Consider the following 13,215-nt stretch of genomic DNA (forward strand, 5'->3'; position numbering starts at 1 on the left):
CTGGCTATTCCATCCCGAGAGGAAGTCTTGCTGCTGTTTTTACAACTTTCATCACATATAATGTGCTGAGTCTGCTGGCGGCATGGTCCTGTGACCGGTTAGACACACAACACACACAGATACTCTGAAACAAGTATAAACAACTACTCTTGTTTAAGATGTTGACAGTCACTGCTTTCAGAGTCGGATCTGTGAAAACAAAACTGTCTGTTTTACAAAAAAATTTTTTCCTTCCCACTGTCACTAAGTGCTTGCTCACAGGAGGTCGTCTGATTGTTTCTTTCTAATGTTATAGCATCCTTACCTTACAATATAAAGCACCTTGGGGTGACTGTTGTTGTGAATTAGAACTATATAATTAAAATTTAATAAACTTTTTAGACTTTACAACTAGTTTCACATGTCAAATTTTCCCAATTTCTCCTAGTTATCTTCTCCAAAGAGACTACAGCTTCCTGGGGGACATTAATATATTGCCACCCATGGTCACAGTTGGCATTTACTCCTCGGCCCTGTCTGCAGCAATGAGTAACCTTATTGGAGCCTCCAGGGTGCTGTACGCCCTGTCCAAAGACGACCTGTTTGGTGAGATTCTTGAGCATGCGTTTTGCTGCCTGATGATTGTAATTTGGATTTCTTGTTGTCTCTAACATTAACAATTTCCTATAAGAAACCATCAGATGTGGATGCTAACCTTTCCTGTAATAAAAAGGAGTTAATTACTAATGATCAGGCTGAAGTGTTGATCTGGATTATATAAAAGCATATCCAATTCATCTGGTCTTCTGTAGCTGAGTCGACATTTTAATATTCAGCCATCTGCTGAGCTGGGTCTCCATCTCAAGTGTGAGAAATTGTCACTTGTTATTAATTTCATCATGTGTCATTTTCCAAGTGGAGACATGTTAATCTGGAAAGCTTCGTTTGACAACAGATGGCACGCGGTGTTGACTTTCTCAAAAGGAAAAAAAGTCCTCGTGTGACTCAGTTATTTATTGGATTTGGGACGATGAGCGAAACAGACAGAGAGACTTTGCTTTTGTTAGTTGTCTAAATCTCTGCAGGCGGTGTTCTGGCTCTGGCAAGGAAAACCTCTCAAAATGGAAACCCCTGGGTCTCAGTGCTTGTCTCTTGGTTGCTTGTGCAGGTAGGATATCAGTATCACATCATATGTTTGCATTTTCCTCTGTGCTTGAAGTTTAGACAGTCTCGCCTTGAAAGCAGATATCTCATTAGCTTATAGGCTGAGCCATCTTACACTGATTGTTTACACATACCCAATAATCTAGGATACAGCAACCAATTCAAAATACCTGATGAAAATAGATGAATGGTAAAGGGCAGACACATCATCCTCCAATTCTTCTTGGTTATACTATGAAGTCCTTCCAAACACCTCAGTTCAGCATGACACACAGGTTTTCTTTCTGCAGTCTAACGTCCTCTTCAATCAGTTTCTTGCGTCAGAGATGGTCCGCCACAATACCTCTTAACATCTGTGTCCCACAGCGAGGCAGCCCCAGTTGTCTCATGTTAAAGCATCACATGGCCATCATGAGGTAGTCGGTGATTGCGGGTGACACTCAAGATCTTCAGTAGGTTCCTGTAGGTGATGGGGCTCCTCCTGGAAACATTTAGGATGGCACGAAAAGACTGCTGGGTGGCAGATGTGGCTAATAACCTCTTCGTAGGACATGCTCGTTAACTACTAACTGAAAACACTGCAGAGTTCATTCACATCACCACAGACAGCAGCCTGTCTTGCAGCCTGATCATCACTTTGAAAACGAGTTTTTGAGCTCTCTGGCAAGAAAACTGAAGAAATTTTCATATAAAGGTGCAGGAAGACCCAACACTTGGAAAATACTGCTTTCTAAAACTTCTCTCCACTGATGTTGATGTTGAGGTCTGTCAGGTATAGTCCGTGTACTAACAAGAGGAAACCTCACCCTTCTTGAAGACTGCAGTTGCCATCACCCTTTCTTACAACCACCTTCTGCTCAAACTAGTACATCAGTATGATCAACATTGGCCCATATTCTGACAACACAGAGTCCTGGAAGAGGCCACGGCCCCTGTAAGGAAGTCTGTCAATAGAAAATTGTACTTAGTAGTCAGTATAATCTTTTAATAATATAAGTTTACATATAGTAGTGATAGGATATGCGATCCTTAATAGTCTGCAAAGGCTTTGTGTGCATTCCAGAGTGCTCTGGCATTCACACCCACATCCTGGGAGCATGGGAAAGGTCGTGCCTAAACGTAGCTATGTCAGTTTTAGTCTAAGTGCCTTTTTTACATTTAGATGAACTGTTGGATTTTCCAGACCAGCAGGTTTAGGGAAGTCGTTTATGGGGTCACACTCTGACACGCACGCACGCACGCACGCACGCACGCACACACACGCGCGCGCACATTCCAATGTAAGGAATAAACACCCACTGATGTATGAAATAAAGACCAGGGCAGTCTCAGAGTGCGAGTCCCTGAGCCCTCACTCTCGTGCGAGAGCTCAGAGCTGCCCTTGCTAAGCAACAAGTAAAACTGTGTGTTTCTCCTCTCTGATTCTCAGCTAAAGAAGTGTTTTAGAATACATCTCTTAACAAAGTCATGCTTTATTGCCTTGATGATCAGTTGTAATATATTGTTGAAGACCCTGCTGGAGTACAGTTTCCCCCCGACAGTCACTTGCACCTTTAAAGTTATATCATTACACTCGACACGCTTTGCAGTACTGATGGCCCAAATAAGAGAAGGTTCCCAGCATGCAGCTGTTATCCTTCAGAACCTCGATTTTGCAGATAACATCTGCCTTCTTGAAGACACGATTGAAGTTGCAAAATAATTTCTGCACAGACCCAAAAGTGCTACTCAGTCTGTACCTTAACACTTTTAAGACCAATGTCATGCACATCAGTGGACCAGCTTATTGCCCATTTGCCAAGTATGGCTCTGCCATCAAACCGTAGACGCCCTCAAATGCATGAACATGTTTACAGTGGCAACTGTGACTAGGCGAAGCTTGGCGAGATTCTCGTAGCTTTGCCAAAGTGCAGAAGGCTCAGATTCAAAGGTTAACCAGACTTAAAGTGTCCAAGTCACATTTTGAAGGGATCTTGTTCTCTTGGTCTGAATTATGGACCCTGAATAAAATTTGAGGAAACTAGTGAAAAAGTCAGTAATAGCATATTAAGAAAAGTAATTTAAAAAATAAAAGAAAATCTTTCCACTTCCACCCTGTCTTCTGTTTCTAATACAGGTGTGGAAAAAATAAATTAGGATGTGTGTAGTGATGCTGCATCAGCACTGACGTCATACACTGTTTGCTAAAGGTGCAGTGCTGTCTGCAGATGATTGTAAATGAAAGCGGGAACAGAGGAAGAAAAAATCAAGAGCAGACAACAAACCGATAGCTCATTTAACTTTGCTCATTCTTCAGCCGCTGCTCAGCGATGCAAAAAGACTTTGAGCATCATTGTGCTCAGCTTCAGATTTTCGCTCATTTGTCGAGTGAAGAGGACTCACAGCTTGAAAGGTTCTGGCAGGGAGACGGAGCTGAATGTTGTCAAACTAATAAGTGAATTCTTACAGTACCATGCTGCTTAGCTTCAGCTCATTAGCTCGAGTGAAAGGATTTTTGTATTTTAAATTTTATCCTGTAAATTCAGATACAGTGTAGCTGTTTAAATTTGTGGTGTCGAGGCAGCCGGGGGTTCAAAGCTATCATAGTCGATGTATAGTGAGTTTTATTGTTGCAAACATTGTTCTGTTGCATTTTAATGGTGCATGTCAAAGCCTGTTCACTTGGTATCATTTGACTGGATATTTTTCTGGACTAAAACAGAAGAATTTTTGGTCTCAATGGCATATCAGTTTGAGATTTTCTACTAAAGCCACTTTTAATTTTCACTAAAACCTGTTTTTTTCCAATCGCCTCCACTAGATGGTGCTATTTGCAGGTAAATTGAACACCATTGCTGGTATTGTAACCATCTTCTTCTTGTTGGTGTATGCTGCTGTGAACCTGGCCTGTTTGGCTCTTGAATGGGCTTCTGCACCAAACTTCAGGTACAGTGCAGCATAAGGCAGTGGCTTACCTTTCTGCTTTAGATTTTATTTGCACAGGTAAAACCAAAATGGAACATTTTCATACATGTTCTTTCATTTTTGTTTATTTCTTGTTTTATATTTAGACCCTCGTTCCGCTTCTTTACATGGCACACCTGCACTCTGGGCATCCTCGGCTGCCTGGTCATGATATTTTTGATCAATGCAATTTATGCATTTGCCAGCATAGCCTTTATGCTGGTGCTCTTGATGCTTATCCACTACCTGGGGCCCATCAGCAACTGGGGCTACATCAGCCAGGCCCTCATCTTCCACCAGGTGCATAAAGTGTTTTTCACTCACATGAATCACAAATGTGACATAAATATGCATGAATCACTTATATTTAATCATTATTTACTACTCTTTTCCGTAATTACCAAGGTGCGTAAGTACTTGTTGATGTTGGATGTGCGAAAGGACCATGTTAAGTTCTGGAGGCCCCAGGTGCTTCTGATGGTTGCAAACCCTCGCAGCTGTACAGGCCTCATGACTTTCATTAATGATCTGAAGAAGAGTGGCCTCTATGTGCTTGGACACATAAAGCTGGGCTTGCTGGGTAAGAAATGTGTACGCTGGAGCCCGATCTAGTGGATTATTGAGTACTTTAGGTCTTAGAGGGCGATATTTGTACCTCAGTTGATAGTCTTTGATGAAAAGAGCTGTTATTTCTGTGTGTAAATCAGTTTTAATGAATCCTAACGTTAACGAGATTTCACAGTGAGACGGAAAAGTGTTAAAACAGAAGTTTGCTTGTTTTCCCTATGAAAGTCTGATTCTTGTTATATTGTGTGTGCCTCTGTGTGTGTGCAGATGAGCTGCCCTCTGATCCTTTGCAGAGTCGATATGACTCCTGGCTCTGTTTAGTGGATCATTTGAAAATCAAAGCGTTTGTCAACCTGACCCTGGCTGACTCCGTCCGACACGGCGTTCAGAATTTGCTTTTCATCTCAGGCTTTGGTAGGTGGCTTTACCTTTACTGTTGTAGGATTAGGTCCTGTCTGTCACTGAGCAGTAGTTATGGCAGCATTTCCAATATAATACATCATTTTATCATTCATATTTTTCTTATTCAAAGCACAGTTGATACAAGTCTTTGATTCTAGGTGGAATGAGGCCCAACACCCTTGTCTTGGGTTTCTATGATGACTGCACTCCTCATGACCACCTCCAAGGTCATATTCTCCTGTCTACAGGCCATAGCTTTGATACGGTCTGTCCAACCAAAGTCCCTGGAGAGCAACGCTCTCCCTTCTTTCCCAGTCTGCGGGGTGCTGAGGACCCCAAAGACCTCCAGGAAGAGGAATACGTCTCTGTGATTGCTGATGCTGTAAAAATGGGAAAGAATGTGACTCTGGCTCGGTGTTTCGACCAGTTCAACCGGGACAGAGTCTTAGGGTCAGGAAGAAAGATCAGAGGTGTGGCCGGGCCATTCATTGATGTGTGGCCTATGAATCTTCTTCAGCCAGACAGCCATAGTTATGTTGGCATCTGCTCATTGTTTCTTCTCCAGCTGGCTTGTGTGCTTCACGATTCCCGTGCCTGGAACCAGGCGAGACTCCGACTCTTCTTGTGCATGGAGGCTGGCTACAGTCTGCAAGAAAAGGAGGAAGCAAAGCTCCAGGGTATGCTTAGGGATCTAAGGATCTCAGCTCAGGTGCAGATGGTGGCTTGGGATGAGGTGGTGGCGCTACACTGGCAGAGGCAAAGAGAAAGGGCTGAACAGAATGAGGAAGATGAGAGAGAAGACTGTAACCAGACATATCCCAATAATGCCTCTCAACTTACAGATGAGTACATCTGTGCCGTCAATGATATGATTTGCCGTCATGGTGTCCCTCAGCCAGCTGTGCGTTTCTTGTATTTGCCACACCCCCCAGCTGATAGAAGCCGTTACCGTGCCTACCTGCATCAGGTGGACCTGTTGAGTCGAAACCTTGGACCGACATTGCTCGTTCACGGAGTCACTCCTGTGGTTACGACTGACATCTAGAATTTTACTAACTCTTTGTCATCGACTAGCAGAATCTAGTATCGTTCATGGACGGGCTGTGCCTGTTGCCTCCCGATTTATTGACATGTTAGTCGTCAACCACAGTATTACAAACGATGAAAACACTGCAAATCTCAGTTTTAAACTTTAATCAAACATGAATGTTACACACACACACCTATTCCTCCCACTAATACACCAACAAACATGAATGCTTGAGGGAACTGAGGCTATCCCTTTGAAACTGAGATTAGGCCATAGTGGCATTAAGAAAATTAATCTGCACTTTTTTGTGTGAGAGGAGATGATTGTATTAGTAGAAAGCTGATTGGATATTAATGTATTAGATTCTCATTTATTTGCTAAAATATTGCTGCCACAGTTGGGTGTCATCTTGCTATTGTGTGCTTTAAATTTTTCACAGATTTATAGAAAAATAAATGATTGTATTACCTGAATGGCCTGTTTATAGTTAGTAATTGTTAGCTACTACAAAAAAAGTTACACCTGAGTGTTTCCTGTTGAACCTGCAGAGGGCGATATTTGCCTAGCAAACTGCCCACAATCACAGCTATACAAGTAAGAATTTACAAGGCTCTTAGTGCACCACAATGGTGCAAATACCATGTAACTAAATGTGTACTACAAATAAGCTAACATAGACTGATCTGCTCATTCAGAACTCTCCACGTGGTCGGTCTGTTTATGATCGGCTCTCTTGCCAAGATAAAGAATGCAGTTCCCAGAAAAACGGTTGAAAACTTTTCAGGGCTGACAGGATCTCCTTCTGAGTTGTAATTATGGACCAAGTCAGTCTTACTAAACTAATAATAGAGTCCTATGTGTTCCAAATTAAACTTGGAGTCAAGTGTTTTCATTATTATTTTGGATATGACTTCTAGGAGGATTATGTTTGCTGTATACAAACAGCAAAGCACCATTGGCTTAGCACTGAGGGAGCTAAAATTAAATCAAGAAATATTAGGGGGCGAATGTCAGGGCGCTATGCCACAGACTGGGTTATCCAACATGACATTGACCTGGGGTGTACAAATAAATGAACAGATGGTTTAAAGAAAAAGAAACAACAATTTTGGTCTATAACCACCTTGAGATGCTGTGGTGTGAGCTGAGCAAGGCTGGACAATCAAGAAATCCCCCAAATACTCATTGTGCACTTCTTATCAGCATCTCCAGGAAATGATGCTGTGGCTAGAGAAGTTTCTTTGAACTACTAAATTCAAGACTTCACTTAGTTTTTCCAGCCTGAGCTGTGAGTGATTACTGAACACGATCATTAAAGACATGACTGTTTTATCCAGTCAGACTGTGTTGTACTATAATTATTTTATAATGGGAATTTTACTTGTAGTGCAACTTTTTGCCCCTCAGAATAAATCCAGTGTGCAGATGTCGTATCTTTAAGTGTTTTTATGCCACAGGATAGTTTTAAAATAAGAATATGATGTAGATTGCTTGATAACAAGGCAAACTCATCTGTTGCTTTAAAAGATAATTAAAATACAGTGAAGATTTTCTAAATGACACTATTGTTTGGCACACGTATGCTGTGGTGGGTAAGGCGGCGCATACTGAATAGGAGCCAGCGGCATGTCGCATTTAGAGAAATTCTCATGGGTTTACAGCAGAAAACAACACCCACCTACACATTACTGTCAAACAGTATGTGGGAGGGAATTTGTTCACAGATGGCAGCAGATCCAAGGACACCGAGGCACCTTTTTCTCCACTTTTCTAATGAGTGCATTTACTTAGAAGTCACAAAGAAGCAATAGTGCACCAGCACACGGTGACTCCTGTGATCTGACAGTGTGGGCGCACATCGAGTCTGGCCCATCTTTTATATTTAAGGTTTTAAGCTGAAGGTCGGACTCGCTTCAGCGCCGCTGGGAGAACTGCTGGTGCAATAAAAGTGTAATAAAAACACTTCCGGGCTGTGATACTTTTAAATACAGATTGCTGTAGTCCATGAACAAAAAAGTAAGAAAGTACTGTTGTTCTGACACAGTGTGAAATACTGGGTATGAATACATTTTTTTTTTTTAGAGCTTGTAACAGCTTAATCTTGAGCTCCAAACACTCGCAGAAGTAAAGATGCTTGATTAGGTAGACTCCAAGCTATATTAGTGACTAAAATTATTGCTTAAATTATAAATTGCTTAAAATACAAAGGAGTACAATGCTGTTTGTTCTTGTCTGTGATTGATTTAATGATGTTGGGATTGGTCTACAGCAGGGGTGGAGAACTCCGGGCCTCGAGGGCCGGTGTCCTGCAGGTTTTAGTCATCCATCCATGTCAACACGCCTGAATCAAATGATTAGTTCATTACCAGACCTCTGGAGAACTTAAAGACATGTTGAGGAGGTAATTTAGCCATTTAAATCAGCTGTGTTGTCAAGGACACATCCAAAACCTGCAGGACACCGACCCTTGAAGCCTGGAGTTCCCCACCCCTGGTCTACAGGCTTCTGGTGCAGTAAATCTTTCCATTTTAGGGCTGTTAGCCTTGCTTATGGTAGAACATTACAATGTTTGACGGTTAGGCGTGAAATATTACTAAATTAAAGACTAGAAATCTTAAAAATCTATATATATTTTTAGGATTATAAATCTGCACACATTTCCTTGACACATCAGTGTCCAAAATGACAAATAAGAGCCAGTCAGGGGTTATAAGAAAAGCAAGAAAAATGCTCCTAACATAACAATTATGTTTACTGACTGTTTTTTTTTTTTTTAGAAATGAAAACATCTTCTAGTATCCACCCCTGAACATAAATCTTTCCAAACAATCAGACTCTCCTCGTCTGTGTGTGTGTGATTCCTGGTCCAGTCTCCAGGAGCAGTGAATGAGATGAGCAGCCACAAAAAGAACAGCCGGTTTCTTGAATGTAATTATAAAAAAGCCAGGTTAAATACACACAGTCTAACTCTCTACTTAGCTGCTCTTTTAAACATGCAAAGTAATTATATGCACAGCTTGATTTGAGTGGGGAACAAGTCCAGTGGGCATTGGCAGTCAGGCAGAGGACAGAGGAAGAGATGACAAAAAGACAATTGGAGGTCTCATTGCTGGGCAAGGATTTAAACACAGCAGTTAAATGGAGAGAAATCACACTCAGAGGATTAGTCAGAATGAAAGACAAATACTGAGGGCCCCACTTCAGCACCAAACAGCTGTGTATCCACCCAGCATCACCAACTTTGCTCCACTTTCAAAATGTTAATGAGCACCTGATCTCAGTCATTCGAGCTGACCGGGGAGCTGCAAAGCTTATAAAGAGTTTATAAAGAGATAAAGTGAATAATGAGCAGAAACAAGTTTATTGCTGCAGTCTTCCACAACAGTCCCAGTCCCTCAGTGTGGCTCCCATGGGGAAAATTAGTTGCCCACCAGTTTGGCATGACACTGAGCTGGCTGATGCAATTTGCCAACAGCAGATTTAGTGATTGTGGGCAACAGCTATAATGCATCTTGTGACAAAAAGACGGTGCCAACTGTTGCATACGTCACATTTGCTGCAGAGCTGCATATCTTTCGTATAAGTGTATCGACACCCGCCTACACCTCACTGACAAACTGCGTGTGGGAAGGAGCACGTTCACAGGCGGAGGCAGCCTGGGCTCTGAGCACTATAAGGGGATGCCACGTTTACAGTCATAAGAGTAACTCGGAGTGTTCAACTATTTTGGACTGGATACAACGTGCAGTAGTCCTACATGCCTCCTACGAGGAGAAGACTTTTTGCTTTTAGCGCGTATTTCTCGTGCAGCACTGGGGACTGGTTTGAGGGGGATTCCTTCATGCCCACAGGTTGACTCACTTCCGACTGACCAGCTGTAGAATGGAGAAGTGCTGATATATGAAAAGTATAAAGAAGGATCAGTAATGAAAGAAAAAAAAACTGGACCTGCCTTTAGTCTTTAATTAGTGTACAAAAAACAAAATACTATAGACAGTTTGAGAGAAGGGGATAGATTAATGCCCTCCTGGCAAAAAGTTTAAATTAGGTCCAAAACCTTACATATAATTCAGGTGGTCAAATCAATTTTTTAACCTCCAACTTACCATAAATGGTATGAGAAACATCAGAGAAGCAGATTGTAGATATGGCAGCAAAAATGGTAATGACTAAAAATAGTTAAGCTGCTCATATGTTGCTGCTGGGATGACGATATATTTGCTAAATTTCTGTTCAGAAATCTGTTTGCTTGGATTTGAGATGGTCGGACTGCTCGTCTTCCTGTTGGTTCGATTCCCTGCTTCATGCCAGCCCAAAAGTTTGTATGCTGTTTCTACAGCCATAAGTAGCGTTCCAAAGGATGTATCGTATAAATGATGGGTGAAAGCAAATCAAATGCTTCTGCATATCATCCTCTACAAGCAGTATGACAACGATTTTTGATTCTTTCACTTTGTCTTTGAACAACAGTCTGTGACAAAGAACGGCAAATGTGCAACCTGCCATTAATATACAAAGAGCAGTCTGGGAAATGAAGTATATTTCATGTATAAATTCACATGCCATTTCAGTAGGCACACCTTGCTAGTACTGGGTTTGACCACCCTTTTCTTTCAGAGCTGCATTAAGTAATTGTTTCACAGTTTCAATAAGGTGCTGGAAACAGTCCTCAGAGATTTTGTTCCTTATTAACGTGATTGCATCACACAGTTACTGTCGATTTATCAGCTGCACATCCATGATCCAAATCTCCTGATCCACAACACCTGAAAGGTGCTGTATTATTCTGTGATCTGGTGACTGTTTCTGTGTCACGCTCAAGAAACCAGACTGAGGTCATTGGAGCTTTGGGACATGCAGGAAGCAGCAATTAGAAAATGTATACACTGTTGTTGTAAAAGTATAGACATGGACAGCAGCAATACTCGTGTAGGCTGATGTGTGTTTAAATGATGCTCATTTGGAACTAAGGGGCCCAAAGTGAGCCAACACAATATCCCCTATGAAGAAGGCATTTCCACTCAGCTAATTCCCTGGATAATTTTTGTTTTTCTGATCACTCTCTGTAAACCCTAGAGATGACTGTGTGGGAAAATCCCAGTAGATCAGCAGTATTCACTCAGAGCAGCCCGTCTGGCACCAACAACGATGCCATGTTTATCATCTTTCTTTCAAAATTCTGATGCTTGGTTTGAATTTCAGCAGGTCATCTTGACCATGTCTCCATGTCTAAATGGAGTAAATTGCTGCCATGTGATTGACTCATCAGATATTTACGTGAAAGAGCAGTTGAATGGGTGTACCTAATGAAGTGGCAGTGGGTGTGATTCACCAGCTGATAGATGACGGTGTGTTTTTGTCACAAGTGTCCTCACGTGTCTTCAAGCATTGTGGTATTATCAAGTCTTTTCCGAATTTCCTTCTCTGACATCTCCTCTGTAGTCTTGTCATTATTAAACCTCTGAAAAGACACATCTATAAGTTCTGATTAACCATCAGCTGCATTTTCTTAAAGTATGAGGACCACTCAAGTGAAAAATAGTATGAGTGGGAGCTGGCCGCATAGTGCTGCCAATATATGTACGCTGATGTAAAAATTTCCCACATCATCTGCCTCTACTCTCTGGATCTGCACTAGTGACGTAGTTCAAACTGCTGTTACTGTGGAAATGGCTCCACTTCATGTGAGAGTGGGCGGACTGGGAGGATATGTCGACAATTTAGTCCTGTGGAAGTGTACGATTCTTTCTCCTCCTGCTGCCACAGCATCCATAGGCCTAGTTCAGGTTGAGATTTTACTAGAATCTTTCATGGAAAATAAATACTTGATCTTAAAAGTTTCACTTCCTGGTTAAATACATGTTAATAAATAATCAATTCCTAGCATATTATTTAGTTTGTAACTGGGGGATAAACAAAAGAAGGCTTTATGAGTTTGTCCTGTCAGTTAAATAGACAGATTTTTGTCCGATGTGGTCATGACTTAACCTGTTAGCAGTCGGACGTACCGCCCACGGTACATTGGATGGTTTAGGGGACTAATTGTAAATTTGTAGGACTGCTAAGGGGTTAAAGGAGTAAGTGACTCGTTTTAGATGCATTTGTGTCTCCATTTACTGCCCTACATTAAGCAAATATAACTGTTATCAATTGAGACCACAGCAGGACCTTGGGCACAGTGTCAATAAAAATACTGATAGCTTTGGTGTATGTTTGCTTTCAACTTATTCACTGCTTTTATTTGATAGTCGTTTACTGTATCACGTTGCTTTATTCTTTGCACACAGGTGGCTAAACTGGGGCACTTGGTCGAACCTGATGCAGCTTTGCCTGAATAAACTTTCCTTCATGAAGGTTATAATGTCCATTTTTAACCCTCTTGGAGAACTGGTCTAATTTCAGACTTAAATTTAAGGTGCTGCTGAAGTGTAGCTCATTACATGGATGGTCCTTTTGATAACAGATACACCTCTCTGTATAATACAGTGCAGTTAAAAAGCGACACAACCTGTCGCCTTCAAAGACTGACATGGAGTGGCATTTCAAGTCTGATGGTAAGTGTTAAACTATTCCGTCATACAGCACTTTATTCTGCTGAGCTGTCTTTGGACTGTAGTAAGAAGCAAATGGAGAAACTCCACTCAGGCGCAGTGGAAACATGGAAATGTCATAAAGAGATGCCTTAGCTAACGTTTGAACCAGGAACCTTTTTGATGTGATGCGGCAGAGCTCACCAAAGTGAGCACAAAGTTTAGGAAGCACTATCAGATGATTTTGGAACTAATAAAAAAAGAAAACAACAACCTTCTTGAAAGGCAATTGTGTCAGTGAGGTGTCCCTAATAAATTGACAACCCAATTTCAATTGCCACATAAATGTTTAGCATATGCTCAACATTAATACATACATACATACATACATACATACATACATACATATATACATAAAACTTCACCCTCAATAAACTCAAAATAACAATTTTATTTAACATGCAAGTCAAATATTTAAAATCAAAGGTTAATTAATTCAAACAATTCATTATTAAGGTAAATGTGCTCGGTTTAAACTGAATGTATATGAATCAAGGAAGTTTCAGTTGACCAGATTTCATCAAATTTAGCATTTTATGT

The 13,215-nt window shown here is 41.3% G+C and overlaps 1 protein-coding gene across 1 annotated transcript in view; it reads left to right on the forward strand.

Moving 5' to 3' along the window:
* The window catches only part of LOC102196296 (solute carrier family 12 member 9-like), a 24,654-nt gene that overhangs the window by 9,815 nt on the left and 1,624 nt on the right, over nucleotides 1-13,215 (forward strand). Inside the window, exons 9-16 of the mRNA XM_005721551.1 lie at nucleotides 9-97; nucleotides 428-585; nucleotides 1,065-1,147; nucleotides 3,944-4,068; nucleotides 4,194-4,386; nucleotides 4,492-4,666; nucleotides 4,921-5,067; nucleotides 5,214-6,082. Of these exons, the coding sequence (XP_005721608.1) occupies nucleotides 9-97; nucleotides 428-585; nucleotides 1,065-1,147; nucleotides 3,944-4,068; nucleotides 4,194-4,386; nucleotides 4,492-4,666; nucleotides 4,921-5,067; nucleotides 5,214-6,082 (1,839 nt within the window). The remainder of the gene's footprint in view (nucleotides 1-8; nucleotides 98-427; nucleotides 586-1,064; nucleotides 1,148-3,943; nucleotides 4,069-4,193; nucleotides 4,387-4,491; nucleotides 4,667-4,920; nucleotides 5,068-5,213; nucleotides 6,083-13,215) is intronic.

The sequence above is a fragment of the Pundamilia nyererei genome, unplaced genomic scaffold (assembly GCF_000239375.1).
Source record: "Pundamilia nyererei isolate P.nyererei 1_Seehausen unplaced genomic scaffold, PunNye1.0 scaffold00004, whole genome shotgun sequence".
NCBI lineage: Eukaryota > Metazoa > Chordata > Actinopteri > Cichliformes > Cichlidae > Pundamilia > Pundamilia nyererei.